The sequence below is a fragment of the Pristiophorus japonicus genome, chromosome 26 (assembly GCF_044704955.1).
Source record: "Pristiophorus japonicus isolate sPriJap1 chromosome 26, sPriJap1.hap1, whole genome shotgun sequence".
In the NCBI taxonomy this organism is placed as follows: Eukaryota; Metazoa; Chordata; class Chondrichthyes; family Pristiophoridae; genus Pristiophorus; species Pristiophorus japonicus.
In genome coordinates this window covers 18377306-18392071 of record NC_092002.1, presented here as the reverse complement: position 1 = coordinate 18392071, position 14766 = coordinate 18377306, and the positions used below count along the sequence as shown (strand labels likewise).

The 14766-nt window shown below is 43.0% G+C and overlaps 1 protein-coding gene across 1 annotated transcript in view; it reads left to right on the top strand.

Annotated features, from left to right (window-relative positions):
- LOC139239047 (cation channel sperm-associated auxiliary subunit gamma-like) overlaps positions 1–14766 on the top strand; it is a 138525-nt gene that overhangs the window by 123297 nt on the left and 462 nt on the right. Inside the window, exons 14-15 of the mRNA XM_070867552.1 lie at positions 7074–7197; positions 8941–9105. Of these exons, the coding sequence (XP_070723653.1) occupies positions 7074–7197; positions 8941–9104 (288 nt within the window). The 3' untranslated portion in view covers position 9105. The remainder of the gene's footprint in view (positions 1–7073; positions 7198–8940; positions 9106–14766) is intronic.

Sequence of the window (14766 nt, the reverse complement as noted above, 5' to 3'; positions counted from 1 at the left end):
GCCTCGTGCTCGGTCGGTCCTTGATGATTGCTTACAGTTTTCTTCACTACTCCATTTCTTCACTCCTCACCTCCGGCTGCTAGTGTGTTCTTTTCCTTGTAAAACTGGGAATAGATATACCCCAGGAAGGCTTCCTTATCTCCCACCAAATCTGACCCAGCTCTTTGTTTCAATTTTGCAGCCCAACTAACTGAAACTTGATTAAGTGGTTTTAATCTGGCATTGATAGGCTTTTCTGAGTTGATGAGCTCTTGTCCATTGTGATAGTCTGGCCTGAGCCAGATATTTCTATGCCTGTTGAAAAGGTGTTGGAATATGTATGTGACATTTGGGTCCTCTGGGTGGAGTGGATAATGTTTCTTCCGTGGTCGATTGTTAAAATGTAAATGTCTTCTAGGGACAGGTTTCGAGGGTAAACAGTTCCCAGACAATTTGATTAGCTCTAATGTCCAAACTGGCCCTTTCGAGATTGACCCCACCCCTTTTCTTGCAGACCCAACATTCACCTTTTAAAAATCCCAAATTCGATTAAAGTTCGCAGTTTCTTCCATGTGCACTTTAGGATTTCAAACTTTCTGGTAGATAGTTCCAAATTAAATTCCCTTTCCTATGAGTCCAAACACTGGGGTGAGGGGGGCGCGGTCTCCATGAATGCATCCCCTTTTATCCCCTGCAGGCCTCGTCTGCCCCTTTAAACTCATTTGTGTCCCGAGGTTTTTCCTTCCATTTTAAAAGTCCAGAAAGGGATTCTTCTCCTCTGCATGGGGAAAGGTACCGGGAATCTTTGCGAAATATTGGTAAATTCTACTCCTCCCCAAGGTTTCTTGCCCTTGATTTGTGTCCGTGATCCTATTCTAAACTCCGAGGTCCGGCCGTGGTCACCATTTTGGATAGGGTGTTCGTTTTCCATTCTACTTTGATTCATAGACCTCGGGAATTACAGGAAGGACTCAACGTAATGCAAAGTTTAGGCTTAAATCCAACTGTTAGTTTATTACACAAAAAACAACAAAATATTACAGAACAAGGCTTCTTAGAGATTGATCGAAGACATATAATCACTCAACCAGCCAGTTGCTGCTGTTGTTGATTGTAGGCTCGTGGAGCTAGGGAAGGTGTTGGGTCTCAGCTACCTGCTTCGTGGTCGTTGTCCCTTTTAACCTGCTGTTCTGAGGTGTTTCTTCAACATGTTGTTTCTTTGATGTTTCTCTCCGATGTTCCCCTTCTTATTCTGAGCTGTTCTCAGCTCTTACATATATATCCATTTAATTATTCACATCACCTGCTGCGCTGTTTTTCAGTTAATGTCTCTGGATGAGTCTCGATGACTGTGATGATGGGTCTGGATCTGATTGGATGGCCACAATTTGCACACGGATCCGACAAGGCAAAAGATAACTCCTTATTTTTGGGCCCCGTTATTCAAAAATGCACTACTTGTGGGATCCTTTGTTGTCCTGGGTTTTTGCAGACTTGTAGTCTCCAGAGGGAGCTGGTTTTCCCCCTCCTGCCAATTAATCCATGGGCTCCTCTGCTTGATTGTATTAAATCCTTTGTCTCGATGTTTAATCGGGTCTCGCTCCTGACCGCAGAAATTGCATGAATCACTTATGAGTCACCATCTGCCCCAGGCTGACACTCTTTTCTCCTGCTCAACAGTCCCAAAGGTTTCTTTTAAACCATTTTAGTCTGTGTCCTCTTGCTGTGCCTCGATCGTGAAAATGTGTAACCTTACAGTATCCAACTGCCACCAGGGTCACAGTCTAAGGATAAGAGGTAAGCCATATACGACCGAGATGAGGACAAACTTTTTCACTCAGAAAGTTGTGAACCTGTGGAATTCTCTGCCACAGAAAGTTGTTGAGTCCAGTTCATTGGACATATTCAAAAGGGAGTTAGATGTGGCCCTTACGGCTAAAGGGATCAGCGGGTGTGGAGAGAAGGCTGGGGTTGGGTACTGAGGTTGAATGATCAGCCATGATCATATTGAATGGCGGTGCAGGCTTGAAGGGCCGAATGGGCTGCTGCTGCACCTATTTTCTATGTTTCTATGTTTCTATCACTAAAATATTGTGTTACTTAACTATGAGGGACTCAGATGCCATTGAAGGTCAAGGGGAGATGTCTGGGCTTTCTCTTGTATGAGATGGCACATGTGTGATGCAAATGTTGCCTAATACTTGCCACCCCTAGCTTGAATATATTCCTGCTGTAGGCTGGCATGTGCTTCTTCATGATCAGACTGGTTGTGAATGGAGCAAAATTGTCAATCTATAACACCATTCTATCCCTATGATGGAGGTAATGTCATTGATGAAGCAGCTGGTGAGCTAATGATTCTTCCCTGAGAAACTGCTATAGTAATGTCTTAAGGTTTTGATGACTGGCCTCTGGCAACCACAATTATCTTCCTTTGTATCAGGTATGACTCTAGCCAATGGAAAGATTTGTCTTTCAACTCCATTTACTTCACTTTTGCTCGGGGTCCTTGGTGCAATATTCAATTAAATGCTACCTTGAGAGTAGCTACTCTCACTGTCTTTTGTCATTCACCTCTTGCACCCATGTCTGAATCAAGGCTGTGATGAGGTCTAGAATCAAATGTAAAAAAAACAATGAAACCTTTAATTGTAAATGGATGCTATGTCATTGCACAAGCACCATTAATGCTCTCTCCTGTGCTGGAATGTCTGCAACTGAGCTAAACATCTGGTTGACCTAAGTTTGTATTCATATAGCTGCCAGCTCAGTTTTACATTCACTTGCTTCAGGTTTATTAAGGGCGTATTTACACTACAGCAAGTTCACTTTGCATCAATGCTACAGTTACAGTGTTTATACCGCCAAATTGAAAGGCCTGACCTGATGTCACAATAAAGCCAAGGAGTTTCGCTGCACTTTGTCCAAAGACAGGTTGGGCCATAACTCCAGATTTTCACTACACCCTTATGTTAACAAGTATAAACCACTTTGATTCAATGATTAGCTTGGAATTTCCAATTCTCCGAGTTTGTGCTACTGGCCAAAAAATAATGGGCAGGGTTTCGTACCAAGAACGGTAAAAATGCAGCCTGTATCTGATATTAGACTTGTCCTGATACCAGAAGGAAGTTGCGTGAGACTCTCTTGGAGGAGGTAATCCAACTTTGCTGCACTTCAGAATCAATTTGGGCCTTAGCTCTCGAGTTACACTCTAGGTTGAGCACTGATGCGACGTAGTTTCTGCTTTGAATTTCTGCCATAGTTGTGCAGTGTGTATGTACTCCAAGATATCAGGCTTTAGAACCCTGGTTCCTAATTTGGACCTAGGTTTGGTTCTGCATAGCTTAAAGTAATTTCCTTTCAGACCACTTAGCACTTGTAATCTGAAGTATCGGTCATCAAAAGCTACACTGTTGGTGGCATTGGTTTCAGCACATAGGATTAATGAGATCAAACAATCTTATTCATTTGGTCATTCTAAGCAGTTCTCAGAATGCATCTTTCCTGGCAAAAGTGGTATCCCATTCCCATTTCCCCACAAATGTGAACTGGAAAATTATTTCCACTATGCGCATGCTAGTAAAGTCTTTTGCATTTATATCGAAGTCCAGACATATCAACCCCGATTTTAACTTGAGTCACCAATCAAGTGAGCAGGGACCAGTGCGAGCGGGTTTACACCACGATGGCACCAGTGTGAGGCCCGGGTGACTTTAACTCCCAGGCTTTATTTCCATATGTTGCCGCTTTGCCCACCCAACCATGTCAGGAATAAGGTAGCTCACCCACTTGACATGCGCAATTTACGGCGGGATTCCTGAGGCCTATTTAATGCAAGAATGTTCCTCTTAAAGTTAGGTTGCATTTCTTGCTTTGAATTTTGTTTCAACAGTGCTGGAAACAATTGTGGCATCATAGATGAGTTAGGCTTTGTCCCAAGTTTTTCTGAAAAGATGGAAAAGAAAAGGCCATTGAGCCCATCATTGGGCTCATAAAGGCCAGCTCTTTCAGACAGAGTTAGCCATGTACAGCCTTGACCCATCCCACAACCATGCAATCTCCTGAGAGAGGCAAGGGACCAGAGGGAAGAACCTGCAGCTAGTTCATTAAAAAAGTGTGAAATTCCTCTCTTGAAAGTGGTATGGGAGAGGGTGGAAAGAGTGTTGTCATATGTTGTTGACCTGGAGGTTCTGGTGGAGGAGATCAGGGCAAGGAAGGTGATAGTTCCTCAGTACCTGCAGGAAGATCCCCAAAGCCACACGTAGGCCTGGACAGAGGTGGCTGAGAGGGTCAGTGCCATGAGCATCACTCTAGGACCTGGTACAATGATCTCACAAAAACAGCAGTTCTTCATCTCGCCACCTCAACAGCATATGACAACACTCTTTCCACCCTCTCCCACACCACTTTCAAGAGAGGAATTTCACACTTTTTTAATGAACTAGCTGCAGGTTCTTCCTTCTGGTCCCTTGCCTCTCTCAGGACATTGCATGGTTGTGGGATGGGTCAAGACTGTACATGGCTAACTCTGTCTGAAAGAGCTGGCCTTTATGAGCCCAATGATGGGCTCAATGGCCTTTTCTTTTCCATCTTTTCATATGTATGTTCAGATGTAACGCAGCACAGACTAAGGATCAAGCCTGCAACTTTTATTAGGTCTGTTCAGTCAGGTTCTCACTGGACAAACACACTGAGCTATCATGGAATTAGAGCTTTACCTAAGGAAGGATATACTTGCCTTAGAAAAAATGCAATGAAAATTCACTAGACTGATTTCCAGGATGGAGGGAATATCCTTTGAGGAGAGATTGAGTAGATTAGGCCCATATTCTCTAGAGTTTAGAAGAATGAGACGTGATCTTATTGAAATGTATAAAAATTTTAAGGGGCTTGACAGGGTAGATGCTGAGAAGATGTTTCCTCTGGCTGGAGAGTCAGGATCTAGGGATCACAGTCTCAGAATAAGGGGTCGGCCACTTAGGACTGAGATGAGAGATTTCTTCACTCAGAGGGTTGTGAATCTTTGGAATGCTCTACCCCAGAGGGCTGTGGCTGCTCAGTCGTTGAATATATTCAAGACCACGATCGATAGATTTATGGATACTAAGAGAATTAAGGAATACAGGGATAGTGTGGGAAGGTGGAGTTGAGGTAGAAGATCAGCCATGATCTTGTTAAATGGCGGAGCAGACTCAAAGGGGCGAATAGACTACCCCTGCTCCTAATTCTTATGTTCTTTAGGTTTAAGAACTAATTGAAATCAATAACAATCAACTGATACATTACGCAGAGATGTGAAAATTGGACCTTAAACAAGCAGTGCGTGTAATCAAAACAAGGCTACATGAATATTGTCTTTTGCCAGATTTCTTTGTGTGCTATATTCTTGATTGATTCAGTCAGTGTTTGAGAGGTATGGCTGCTACTTGAGAGGATATATTCCGTTGGTTTTCTTTCTCACGCTTTCATTCATACATATATCTAGATTTGGTTGAGCTCAGACATTTTGTGTACACAAGCTCTGTAAATTGACAAGCTCACATTGGTCACGAGTAGTGTTATATTCTGTGTTTTTTTCCTCTTATTAATGTTTTCTATTTTAGCAATATTGAAAAGACTATCTGAAAAACACAAGAAGCTTGACAGCATCCAGGATAAAGCAGTCCACTTGATTGGCAGCCCATCCACCATCTTAAACATCCATTCCCTCCACCACCGGTGCACCGTGGCTGCAGTTTGTATTATCTATTGGATGCACTGCAGCAACTCGCCAAGGCTTCTTTGATAGCACCTCTTAAACCCACAACCTGTACCAGCAACTGTATGGGAACACCATAACTTCCAAGTCACACACCATCCTGAGGAACATATATTGCCATTCCTTCATAAATGCGTGAAAATTCTGGAACTCCATATCTAACTTGGAGTACCTTCACCCCATGGACTGCCACGTTTTAAGAAGAAGACTCAACACCAGATTCTCAAGGGCAACTAGGGATGGGTAATAAATGCTAGTGACACCCACATACGGAGAATAGTTAATTAAAAAAATAATCAGACACTGCAACAGAAATTGGCTTGTAATGGGTGCAAAATCTATCTATATTAGCTTCGAAAGATCCTATGATGTCTAAGACAGAGATTAAAAATAGTTTTTTGTGGTCAAAGAAAAATATATTGTGCTATTGAATAAAACATTAAGCACGAGAGACTAATAAAAGATGCAGCCTACAAACTGAAGACATATCAGACACTATAATACTCCCCTAAATATCCCCTTCCTATGGGTTTATCCCAAATCAGCTCAAGGCCCCTGTTGCAGCCCCCAAATCCATTGAGCTGTACTGGATTAATTTACCAGGGATCTCTGATAATGCTTCAGCTCCATGGTTTTTTTTAAGACATCTGCTCCTTAACCAAGTCTCCCCTGAGCTGTGCACTAATCTTCTTTCCGTTTCTTTAAACAATAAGCTCATTATATCATATCTTTTCTTGGAATCTCTTGACCATTGTGTTCCAAAACATGTCCCATTTATTTTGATTTTATTGCCCACTTTGAGTGACACATGTTTATTTAACAACATTGAATTTTGTAGGGTAGCACATTCTCCACTATCAACAATGAATTATAAATTATCAATTTTGATCAAATTGTTTTGGCTGCCAAATTGGGTGTAGCAATAAAAACGCTTATCTGAAGGAATGAAAATATCCCGTTCGTATGGGTCTCACTAGGTTTATCCCAAGTCAACTCAAGGCACCTGTTGCAACCCCCAAATCCATTGAGCTGCATGGATTAATCTACTTGAATACCTTGAGGTATTTATTAAAGAGATTGAACCGATTCTGGAAACCAAAATAAGGAGCCACTTCTCCTAAAAACCAAGAAGATGAAAATACCTGTCACTTAATCATCCTCTTGTCATCTAAATTTCAATTTTGAAGAACACTTAGATTTCACTGAACCATAGATAAACTTAAATTCAAATTCTGTATGCTCTTTGTTATTTAATTGTATTTAGGATGTCCTGAAGTGAATGAATGTACCTTTAAGTAACTAAGTAGTCCTCCTTTCTCTCTTTTTGGTTCAGGCGACATTGTCCATATTGTGGTTTATTCTGATTTCCTTCATTATCATTCGCTGCTACCAAAGTTGGCTTGATAAAAGAGCTAAAATATCGACTGTTGAACCAATGATCTTGCCTGCTCGCGCAAGTATGTAATTTGTCCATTTATTTACATTGCTGGCAGAGATAGCTATAGCTACTAATTGGGAGTACTACTACTACTGTGCCAAGTCTGTCTCTCCATGTGCTGCCGCTTTTACACCTATTCATCTTTGTGCTGCCAATGTATGGGTGGGACTGTTTCAAATTTTCCGCTGTTCCCTCATTTAAATGCAGTCGGCACATTCCCATGCACTCGAACTACAGAGGCTATATTTCATGGCTTGGAGTGGATATGACCTGATGCATCTCGTCATCGAGGCACTGGTACTTTCGGTGGGCAGCAACATTTGAAATTGGACATTTTCCATTTTCTGCTGAGATGAGGCAAGAGACTGCTAATATCCACAGGGCAGAGATGACTACCTATGTGAGGAAAAGTGTTTTGAATGGTACAATCCACTAGTAACATTTTGAAACAAAACAAATAAACATCCAACGAAATAAGCAAGGGTCATCATCATAGACAATCCCTCGGAATCGAGGAAGACTTGCTTCCACTCCTGAAGTGAGTTCTTTGGTGGCGGAAGAGTCCAATACGAGAGCCACAGACTCTGTCACAGGTGGGACAGATAGTCATTGAGGGAATGGGTGGGTGGGACTGGTTTGCCGCACGCACTTTCTGTTGCCTGCGCTTGATTTTTGCATGCTCTCGCCGTTGAGACTCGAGGTGTTCAGCGGCCTCTTGGATGCACTTCCTCCACTTAGGGCAGTCTTGGGCCAGGGACTCCCAGGTGTCAGTGGGGATGTCGCACTTTATGGGAGGCTTGGAGGCTGCCCACCTTTGCCATGAGAAAGCTCCGAGTAGAGCACTTGCTTTGGGAGTCTCGTGTCTGGCATGCGAACTATGTGGCCTGCCCAGCGGAGCTGATCGCGTGTGGTCAGTGCTTCAATGCTGGGGATGTTGGCCTGGATGAGGATGCTGATGTTGGTGATCTGTCCTCCCAGGGGATTTGTAGGTACAATGCCAACAACACCCAAAAATGGCAAAAAAAGGAGTAATCCCATCCAAAGTTTGGACAATTTTAAAGCTACTTCGGTATAAATATCCAGTCAGCATGAAACATGACAGTTCCTGAGTCACTGAAACTCTGGAAAGATCTTGTCAAAAAAGCAACCAATGAAGGATGGATAATAATAGGATGCAAAATTAGATACTCTGGAATTTTCTGCATTAGAAAAAACAACAGGAAACTAGAGCATTAAATGGAAGGAATAGCGGCAATGATCAAGAAGATTGTGCATGTCTTGTGGAAGGAACTGGCTTGATGGGCTGAATGGCTTTTTCTCGCTCCATGCTTTAAGTTTTTATACAAAATCAGCAAATAATGTAACAACATTTGCTGCTCAGACTGTCTGCTAGGCAGGTGAGCGGCCCTTGACTTTCTTACATGGCTAGTTCCTGATATTGGTCAGGTATTTGGTGACATTTGCTGAGAGCGGTACAAAGGAAATTTGTGGATCAGTCACTCTGGTCACTCTCACACACCTCCCAACATCTGGCTATAGACAAACTAAGGAATGAAAAGGGAAAAATAAATATAAAACCTGTTGTAAATGGAGAGAAAGCTAATCCAAATTCCAATTTTAACTGAGTTCTCACCCCTAATTATTAATGTGCTCATGATGCCTTAATAATCGACTATCATATTAGCAATAAGTTTTCTGTCTTTTTAATTATCAAGTCTGTTTTTTCTGTTAACGTGAATTCATGTTGCTGGCCTCATTCTAGCGGATTCCAAGCTCCTTTATATACACAACGCACATGATATTAATCTACGATCCTCATCAAGTACCTCACTGAATGTATCAACCACAAGGCTCGAATCTAGCCAGAATGACCAACAACCCAGCAGGCTGCATTTTTCTAGGGTGAACGTCAGGTCTAAGTATTGAAGTAGGTATTCATTCTATTGGTTGCAGCTATTTACAGCTGTAGTTCCATTTTTAGGATTTGATCTAAACCTCTACTCAACAGATGAATCCTTCAACTCTATTATGGCTGTTAACAACTCCTAGTGAAATCAGTTTGGTTATTCTCAATTCTGTGCGTAGTGGACACCAATTGTAACATATTCTTCCCTTAAATTTAACATTTAGGCACATCTGCATTCTATGACTTGACTTTTTTTTAAGTGTTTCACCTTCTAGTTAGATAACTCCAGGTGCAATGAACCAACTCCTGTATGGTTGTTTCTATAAGGCTCGAAAATCTTAATATTGCAGTAAATACACTACTGAGATGTTATAAGTAGCTGTATTCCTATCACAAAGAAATTACTGTTTTATATATATACATGTTAAATAACCTGATTAAAAATAATCCTGCATTATTTTTGTTTTATTCTGTTTAATGTTATCCCTATTCTTTATTCTCTTCTTTCCCTGTTGTGTATTTTATCTTCAACCTTACTTACACCAAGCTGCTGACCACCCAACTTCCCTTCCTGGCTCCTTATTCCTGTTAGCTGATATTGTTAACAGATTCCTCTCCTCAGGAACTGTCCCCCTCCCCTTCAAATCTGCCGTCTACACCCCTCTCCTCAAAAAACTCACCCTTGACCCCTCTGTACTTGCAAACTGGTCAAGTGTGGTCAATGCTTCGATGCTGGGGATGTTGACCTGAGCGAGAACAATGACGTGTGTCTATCCTCCCAGTGGATTTGCAGGATCTTGCAGAGGCAGCGCTGGTGGTATTTCTAAAGCGCTTTGAGGTGTTTACTGTATATGGTCCATGTCTCTGAACCATATAGAAGGGCGGGTATCACTACTGCCCTGTAGATCATAAGCTTGGTGCCAGATTTGAGGTCCTGGTCTTCCAACACTCTTTTCCTCAGGCGACCGAAAGCTGCACAGGCACACTGGAGGCGGTGTTGGACCTCATCATCAATGTCTGCCCTTGCTGATAGTAGGCTCCTGAGGTATGGACATTGGTCCACGTTGTCCAAGGTCGCACCGTGAATTTTGAAGACTGGGGGGGCAGTGCTGTGTGGTGGGGTCAGGTTGGTGGAGGACCTTTGTCTCATGGATGTTTAGTGTAAGGCCCATGCTGGCCCTTGATGACATTATCCAAAAGTACAACGTCAGATTCCACAGGTATGCTGACGACACCCAGCTCTACCTTACCACCATCTCTCTCGACCCTTCCACTGTCTCTGATTTGTCACACAGCTTGTCCAACATGCAGAAAATTCCTCCAACTAAATATTGGGAAGACCGAAGCCATTGTCTTCGGTTCCTAACTCAAACTCCGTTCTCTAACCACCAACTCCATCCCTCTCCCCGGCAACTGTCTGATGCTAAACCAGACCATTCGCAACCTCGGTGTCATATTTGACCCCGAGATGAGCTTCCGACTACATATCTGCGCCATCACCAAGACCGCCTACTTCAACCTCTATATGATTTCCCAACTCTGCGCCTGCCTCAGCTAATCTGCTGCTGAAACCCTCATCCGTGCCTTTGTTACCTTTGGACTTAACTATACAATGATCTCCTGACCGCGCTCCCCATCTTCCACCCTACATAATCTTGAGCTAATTTAAAACTGTGCTGCCTGTATTCTAACTCGTACCAATTCCTGTTCACCCATCAACCCTGTGTTCACTGACCTACATTTGACTCCAGGTCCAGCAACATTGATCTCAACTTTGTTTTCAAATCTCTCCATCACCTCACCCCTCCCTATCTATAACCTCCTTCAGCCCTACAGCCCTCCAAGAGCTCTGCATTCTTCCATCTAGCCTTATGAGATTTTAATCGGTCCACCATTAGAAGCTGTGCCTTCAGCTGCCATGACATTAAACTGGGTGGCAGTGTGAGCTGTGAGGAGGACGCTAAGAGGCTGCAGGGTGACTTGGACAGGTTAGGTGAGTGGACAAATGCATGGCAATGCAGAATAATGTGGATAAATGTGAGGTTATCCATTTTGCGGGCAAAAACACGAAGGCAGAATATTAGCTGGATGGCAGCAGATTAGGAAAAGGGGAGGTGCAACGAGACCTGGGTCTCATGGTTCATCAGTCACTGAAAGTGGGCATGCAGGTACAGCAGGCGGTGAAGAAGGCAAATGGTATGTTGGCCTTCATAGCTAGGGGATTTGAGTATAGGAGCAGGGAGGTCTTACTGTAGTTGTACAGGGCCTTAGTGAGGCCTCACCTGGAATATTGTGTACAGTTTTGGTCTCCTAATCTGAGGAAGGACGTTCTTGCTATTGATGGAGTGCAGCGAAGGTTCACCAGACTTATTCCAGGGATGGCTGGACTATCATATGAGGAGAGACTGGATCAACTGGGCCTTTATTCACTGGAGTTTAGAAGGATGAGAGGGGATCTCATAGAAACGTATAAGATTCTGACGGGACTGGACAGGTTAGATGCGGGAAGAATGTTCCCGATGTTGGGGAAGTCCAGAACCAGGGGACATAGTCTTAGGATAAGGGGTAGGCCATTTAGGACTGAGATGAGGAGAAACTTCTTCACTCAGAGAGTTGTTAACCTATGGAATTCCCTGCCGCAGAGAGTTGTTGATGCCAGTTCATTGGATATATTCAAGAGGGAGTTAGATATGGCCCTTATGGCTAAGGGGATCAAGGGGTATGGAGAGAAAGCAGGACAGGGGTACTGAGGGAATGATCAGCCATGATCTTATTGAATGGCGGTGCAGGCTCAGAGGGCCGAATGGCCTACTCCTGCACCTATTTTCTATGTTTCTATGCCTAGGCTCTAAGCTCTGGAATTCCCTCCCAAAACCTCTCCATCTCTTTACCTCTGTCTCTCCTTCTTTAAAACACTCCTTAAACCTCTTTGACCAAGGCTTTGGTCAACAGTCCTAATTTTCCTTATGTTACTCAGTGACAAATTTCATCTGCTAACACTCTGTGAAGCAACTTGGGGTGCTTTACTATGTTAAAGGTGCTATATAAATGCAAGTTGTTTTGTTCTATTTATTCTTTACCATCTTCATGTTTTATAATTATTGTCGAAGTGGATTTAGTCCCATTTTGGAACTGTTTAAGGATCTTCCAGGCTGTATTCATAAAACAGGACTTCACTCGTTAAAGGAAGGTACTAGCCAATAAATCAAGTTTGACTAACTTGATTGAGCTTTTTGATGACCTAACAAAGAGGTTTGATTAGGTAGTGCTGTTGATGTATATATGGATGTTCAAATGGTGTCCATCAGCCGGTCAAGGCAGCGGGCGGTCGAGGGGGTCGTTCAACCTGACTGCCTGCCTCTCTTCCGCTCTTACATCCGGTCCAGGGTGTCCTTGGAGATGGAGCACGCGGTGTCCACCGGTACGCTCGCGGCCTTCCGCGAGAGGTGGGCACCGGAGGGACTGGAGTGCATCATCACGCCCGGCAACCAAATTTTAATTTGATTTTACGTTTTTAAGTTTAATTTGTTTTAATTGCCGGTGCTTTTAGTGTCCCCCTTCCCTTTTATAGGGGGCACTGGGGAAAATTGTGATTTTAGTGCCCAAAAAAAAACCAAAAAAAAGAAAAACACAAAAAAAAAAGGAAAAAAAGGGCCTTGTAAATGTCTGGTGTGTCACCCAGGTCGGGTGGCACGATTTAATGTTTTATGTTTTTGCAGGTAGACTCTAAAAGAATTTCAAATGGTGTTTGATGGTCCCACTTAATAGAGTTGTTCTCAAAATTGAAGCCCTTGGGATTAAAGGGGCAGTGGCAACGTGGATTGGCTAAGGCACAGAAATCAGAGAGCAGTGGTGAATGGTTGTTTTTCAGAATGAATGGAAGTATATATTGGTGTTCTCCAGGGGTCAGTATTAGGACCTCTACTTTTTTTTTTAACATATATATTAATAACCTGGACTTGGGTATACAGGGCAGAATTTCAAAGTTTGCAGATGACATGAAACTCAGAAATGTTGTAAATAATGAGGCAGATTGTAGCAGACTTCAGGAGGACACAGACAGACTGGTAAAATGGGCAGATGTATGGCAGATGAAATTTAGCACAGAGAAGTGTGAAGTGATATGTTTTAGTAGGAAAATAAGGAAAGGCAATATAAACTAAATGGTTCAATTTTAAACAGGGTGTAGAAACATAGAGATCTGGTGGTATATGAACACAAATATTTGCAGGTGACAGGATAAGTTGAGAATGCTATTAAAAAAGCATTTGGATCCTTGGCTTTATTAATAGAGGCATACAGAACGAAAGCAAGGAAGTTATAAATCTTTATAAATCATTGGTTAGGCCTCAGCCTTGTGTTCAATTCTAGGCAGCACACTTTAGGAAGGATGTCAAGGCCTTCGAGAGGGTGCAGAATAATATCCGGCTTCCTCAAGCAGTTGGCACGCAGCTATGCTTTTCCATCTCTTGCCCCTTGTTCCGAGTGGAGTCACTGAATTTGGTAACAGGTCATGCCAGCATAGGAGCCAAGAGATTGCACTAATTCTAATTTAGACAGAACATAAATAACAGATGCTGTTGAACCAACCAACATTTCCCTACCTCTGGACATTGATTCTGCCTGCCACCTTCTGCCATGTTTTTCTGCTCACAGTCTTCCACACTGTATGGCCATGGTGGGAAATACAGCACCCATTCCTCACATGCACTCGGATGTCAATGCTCTCAGCATCATAGCAGGGACACTGCTTCATCCACAAGCGTTGCCACACACGGCAGACTACTTCCCCAGCAACAAAAGTCATTTGCTAAATACAGCCAGCCAAAAGAGAATGTAGTGAGACACAAAGAGGGGAATTTTAGCTCTTCCCATTCAGTGGCAATGGAGCAGACTAACAGTTAAAATGGAGCGGCTTCATTTTACGTACTATTCTCATGGATCTCCAATTTTAACGGCACTAATTTTGTCAATGGATGAGATTTGTGATGGACTAAGGTGGGAGCCTCATAAATAAATGCAAATTGGGCCCCCAGTACATCAATAAGACCTCGATTGGATTTTAACTAGGGTCTGAGCAGCAAAGCTACTGCTTGATGAAAGCAGATCGGGTAGGATTAAGATGTCCTCCAAGGTAAGTAAAGAAAACTTTCCTTTTTGGAAGCAGGAGTGTGCCTCTGGGCCCCACAAGGAAAGTTGTGACCTCTTTTGCCCTGAACTCCCTGACACTTCCCCAACCCCTGTGCCCCCAAAATGCCCTCCCTACAACCTACCTACTTGCTGATAAGCCTTCCTTTGGTGCCAAACTGGCTGACCAAAATTCCTTTCCTGCTTGCCGTCCAGCTGTTGCATCTCATCCATTTCAGGCAGGCAGCTGACCGGCGGCTTGTAGATGAAAATACCCTCAAATTCAGGTCAGCGAATACGTTTTGTACTCGCCCAGCTTCCCACCCTCCCGAAAACTGCTGAGGGTTAAAGTCTACCCCAAAGACATTGCGGTTTAGGTCAGGCTCATAGAGCGAAGCAGGAAAGCATACAGGAGATCCTTGGTATCATAAATTCTGGGATCTGCTGTTTTACACTAATACGATTAATATAGCAATTTAAAGAGATGACTTTATTGTACTTGTTATCTTAACTGTTGAATTGCAATCAGTAACAAATGACCAGTCAACTCCAAAT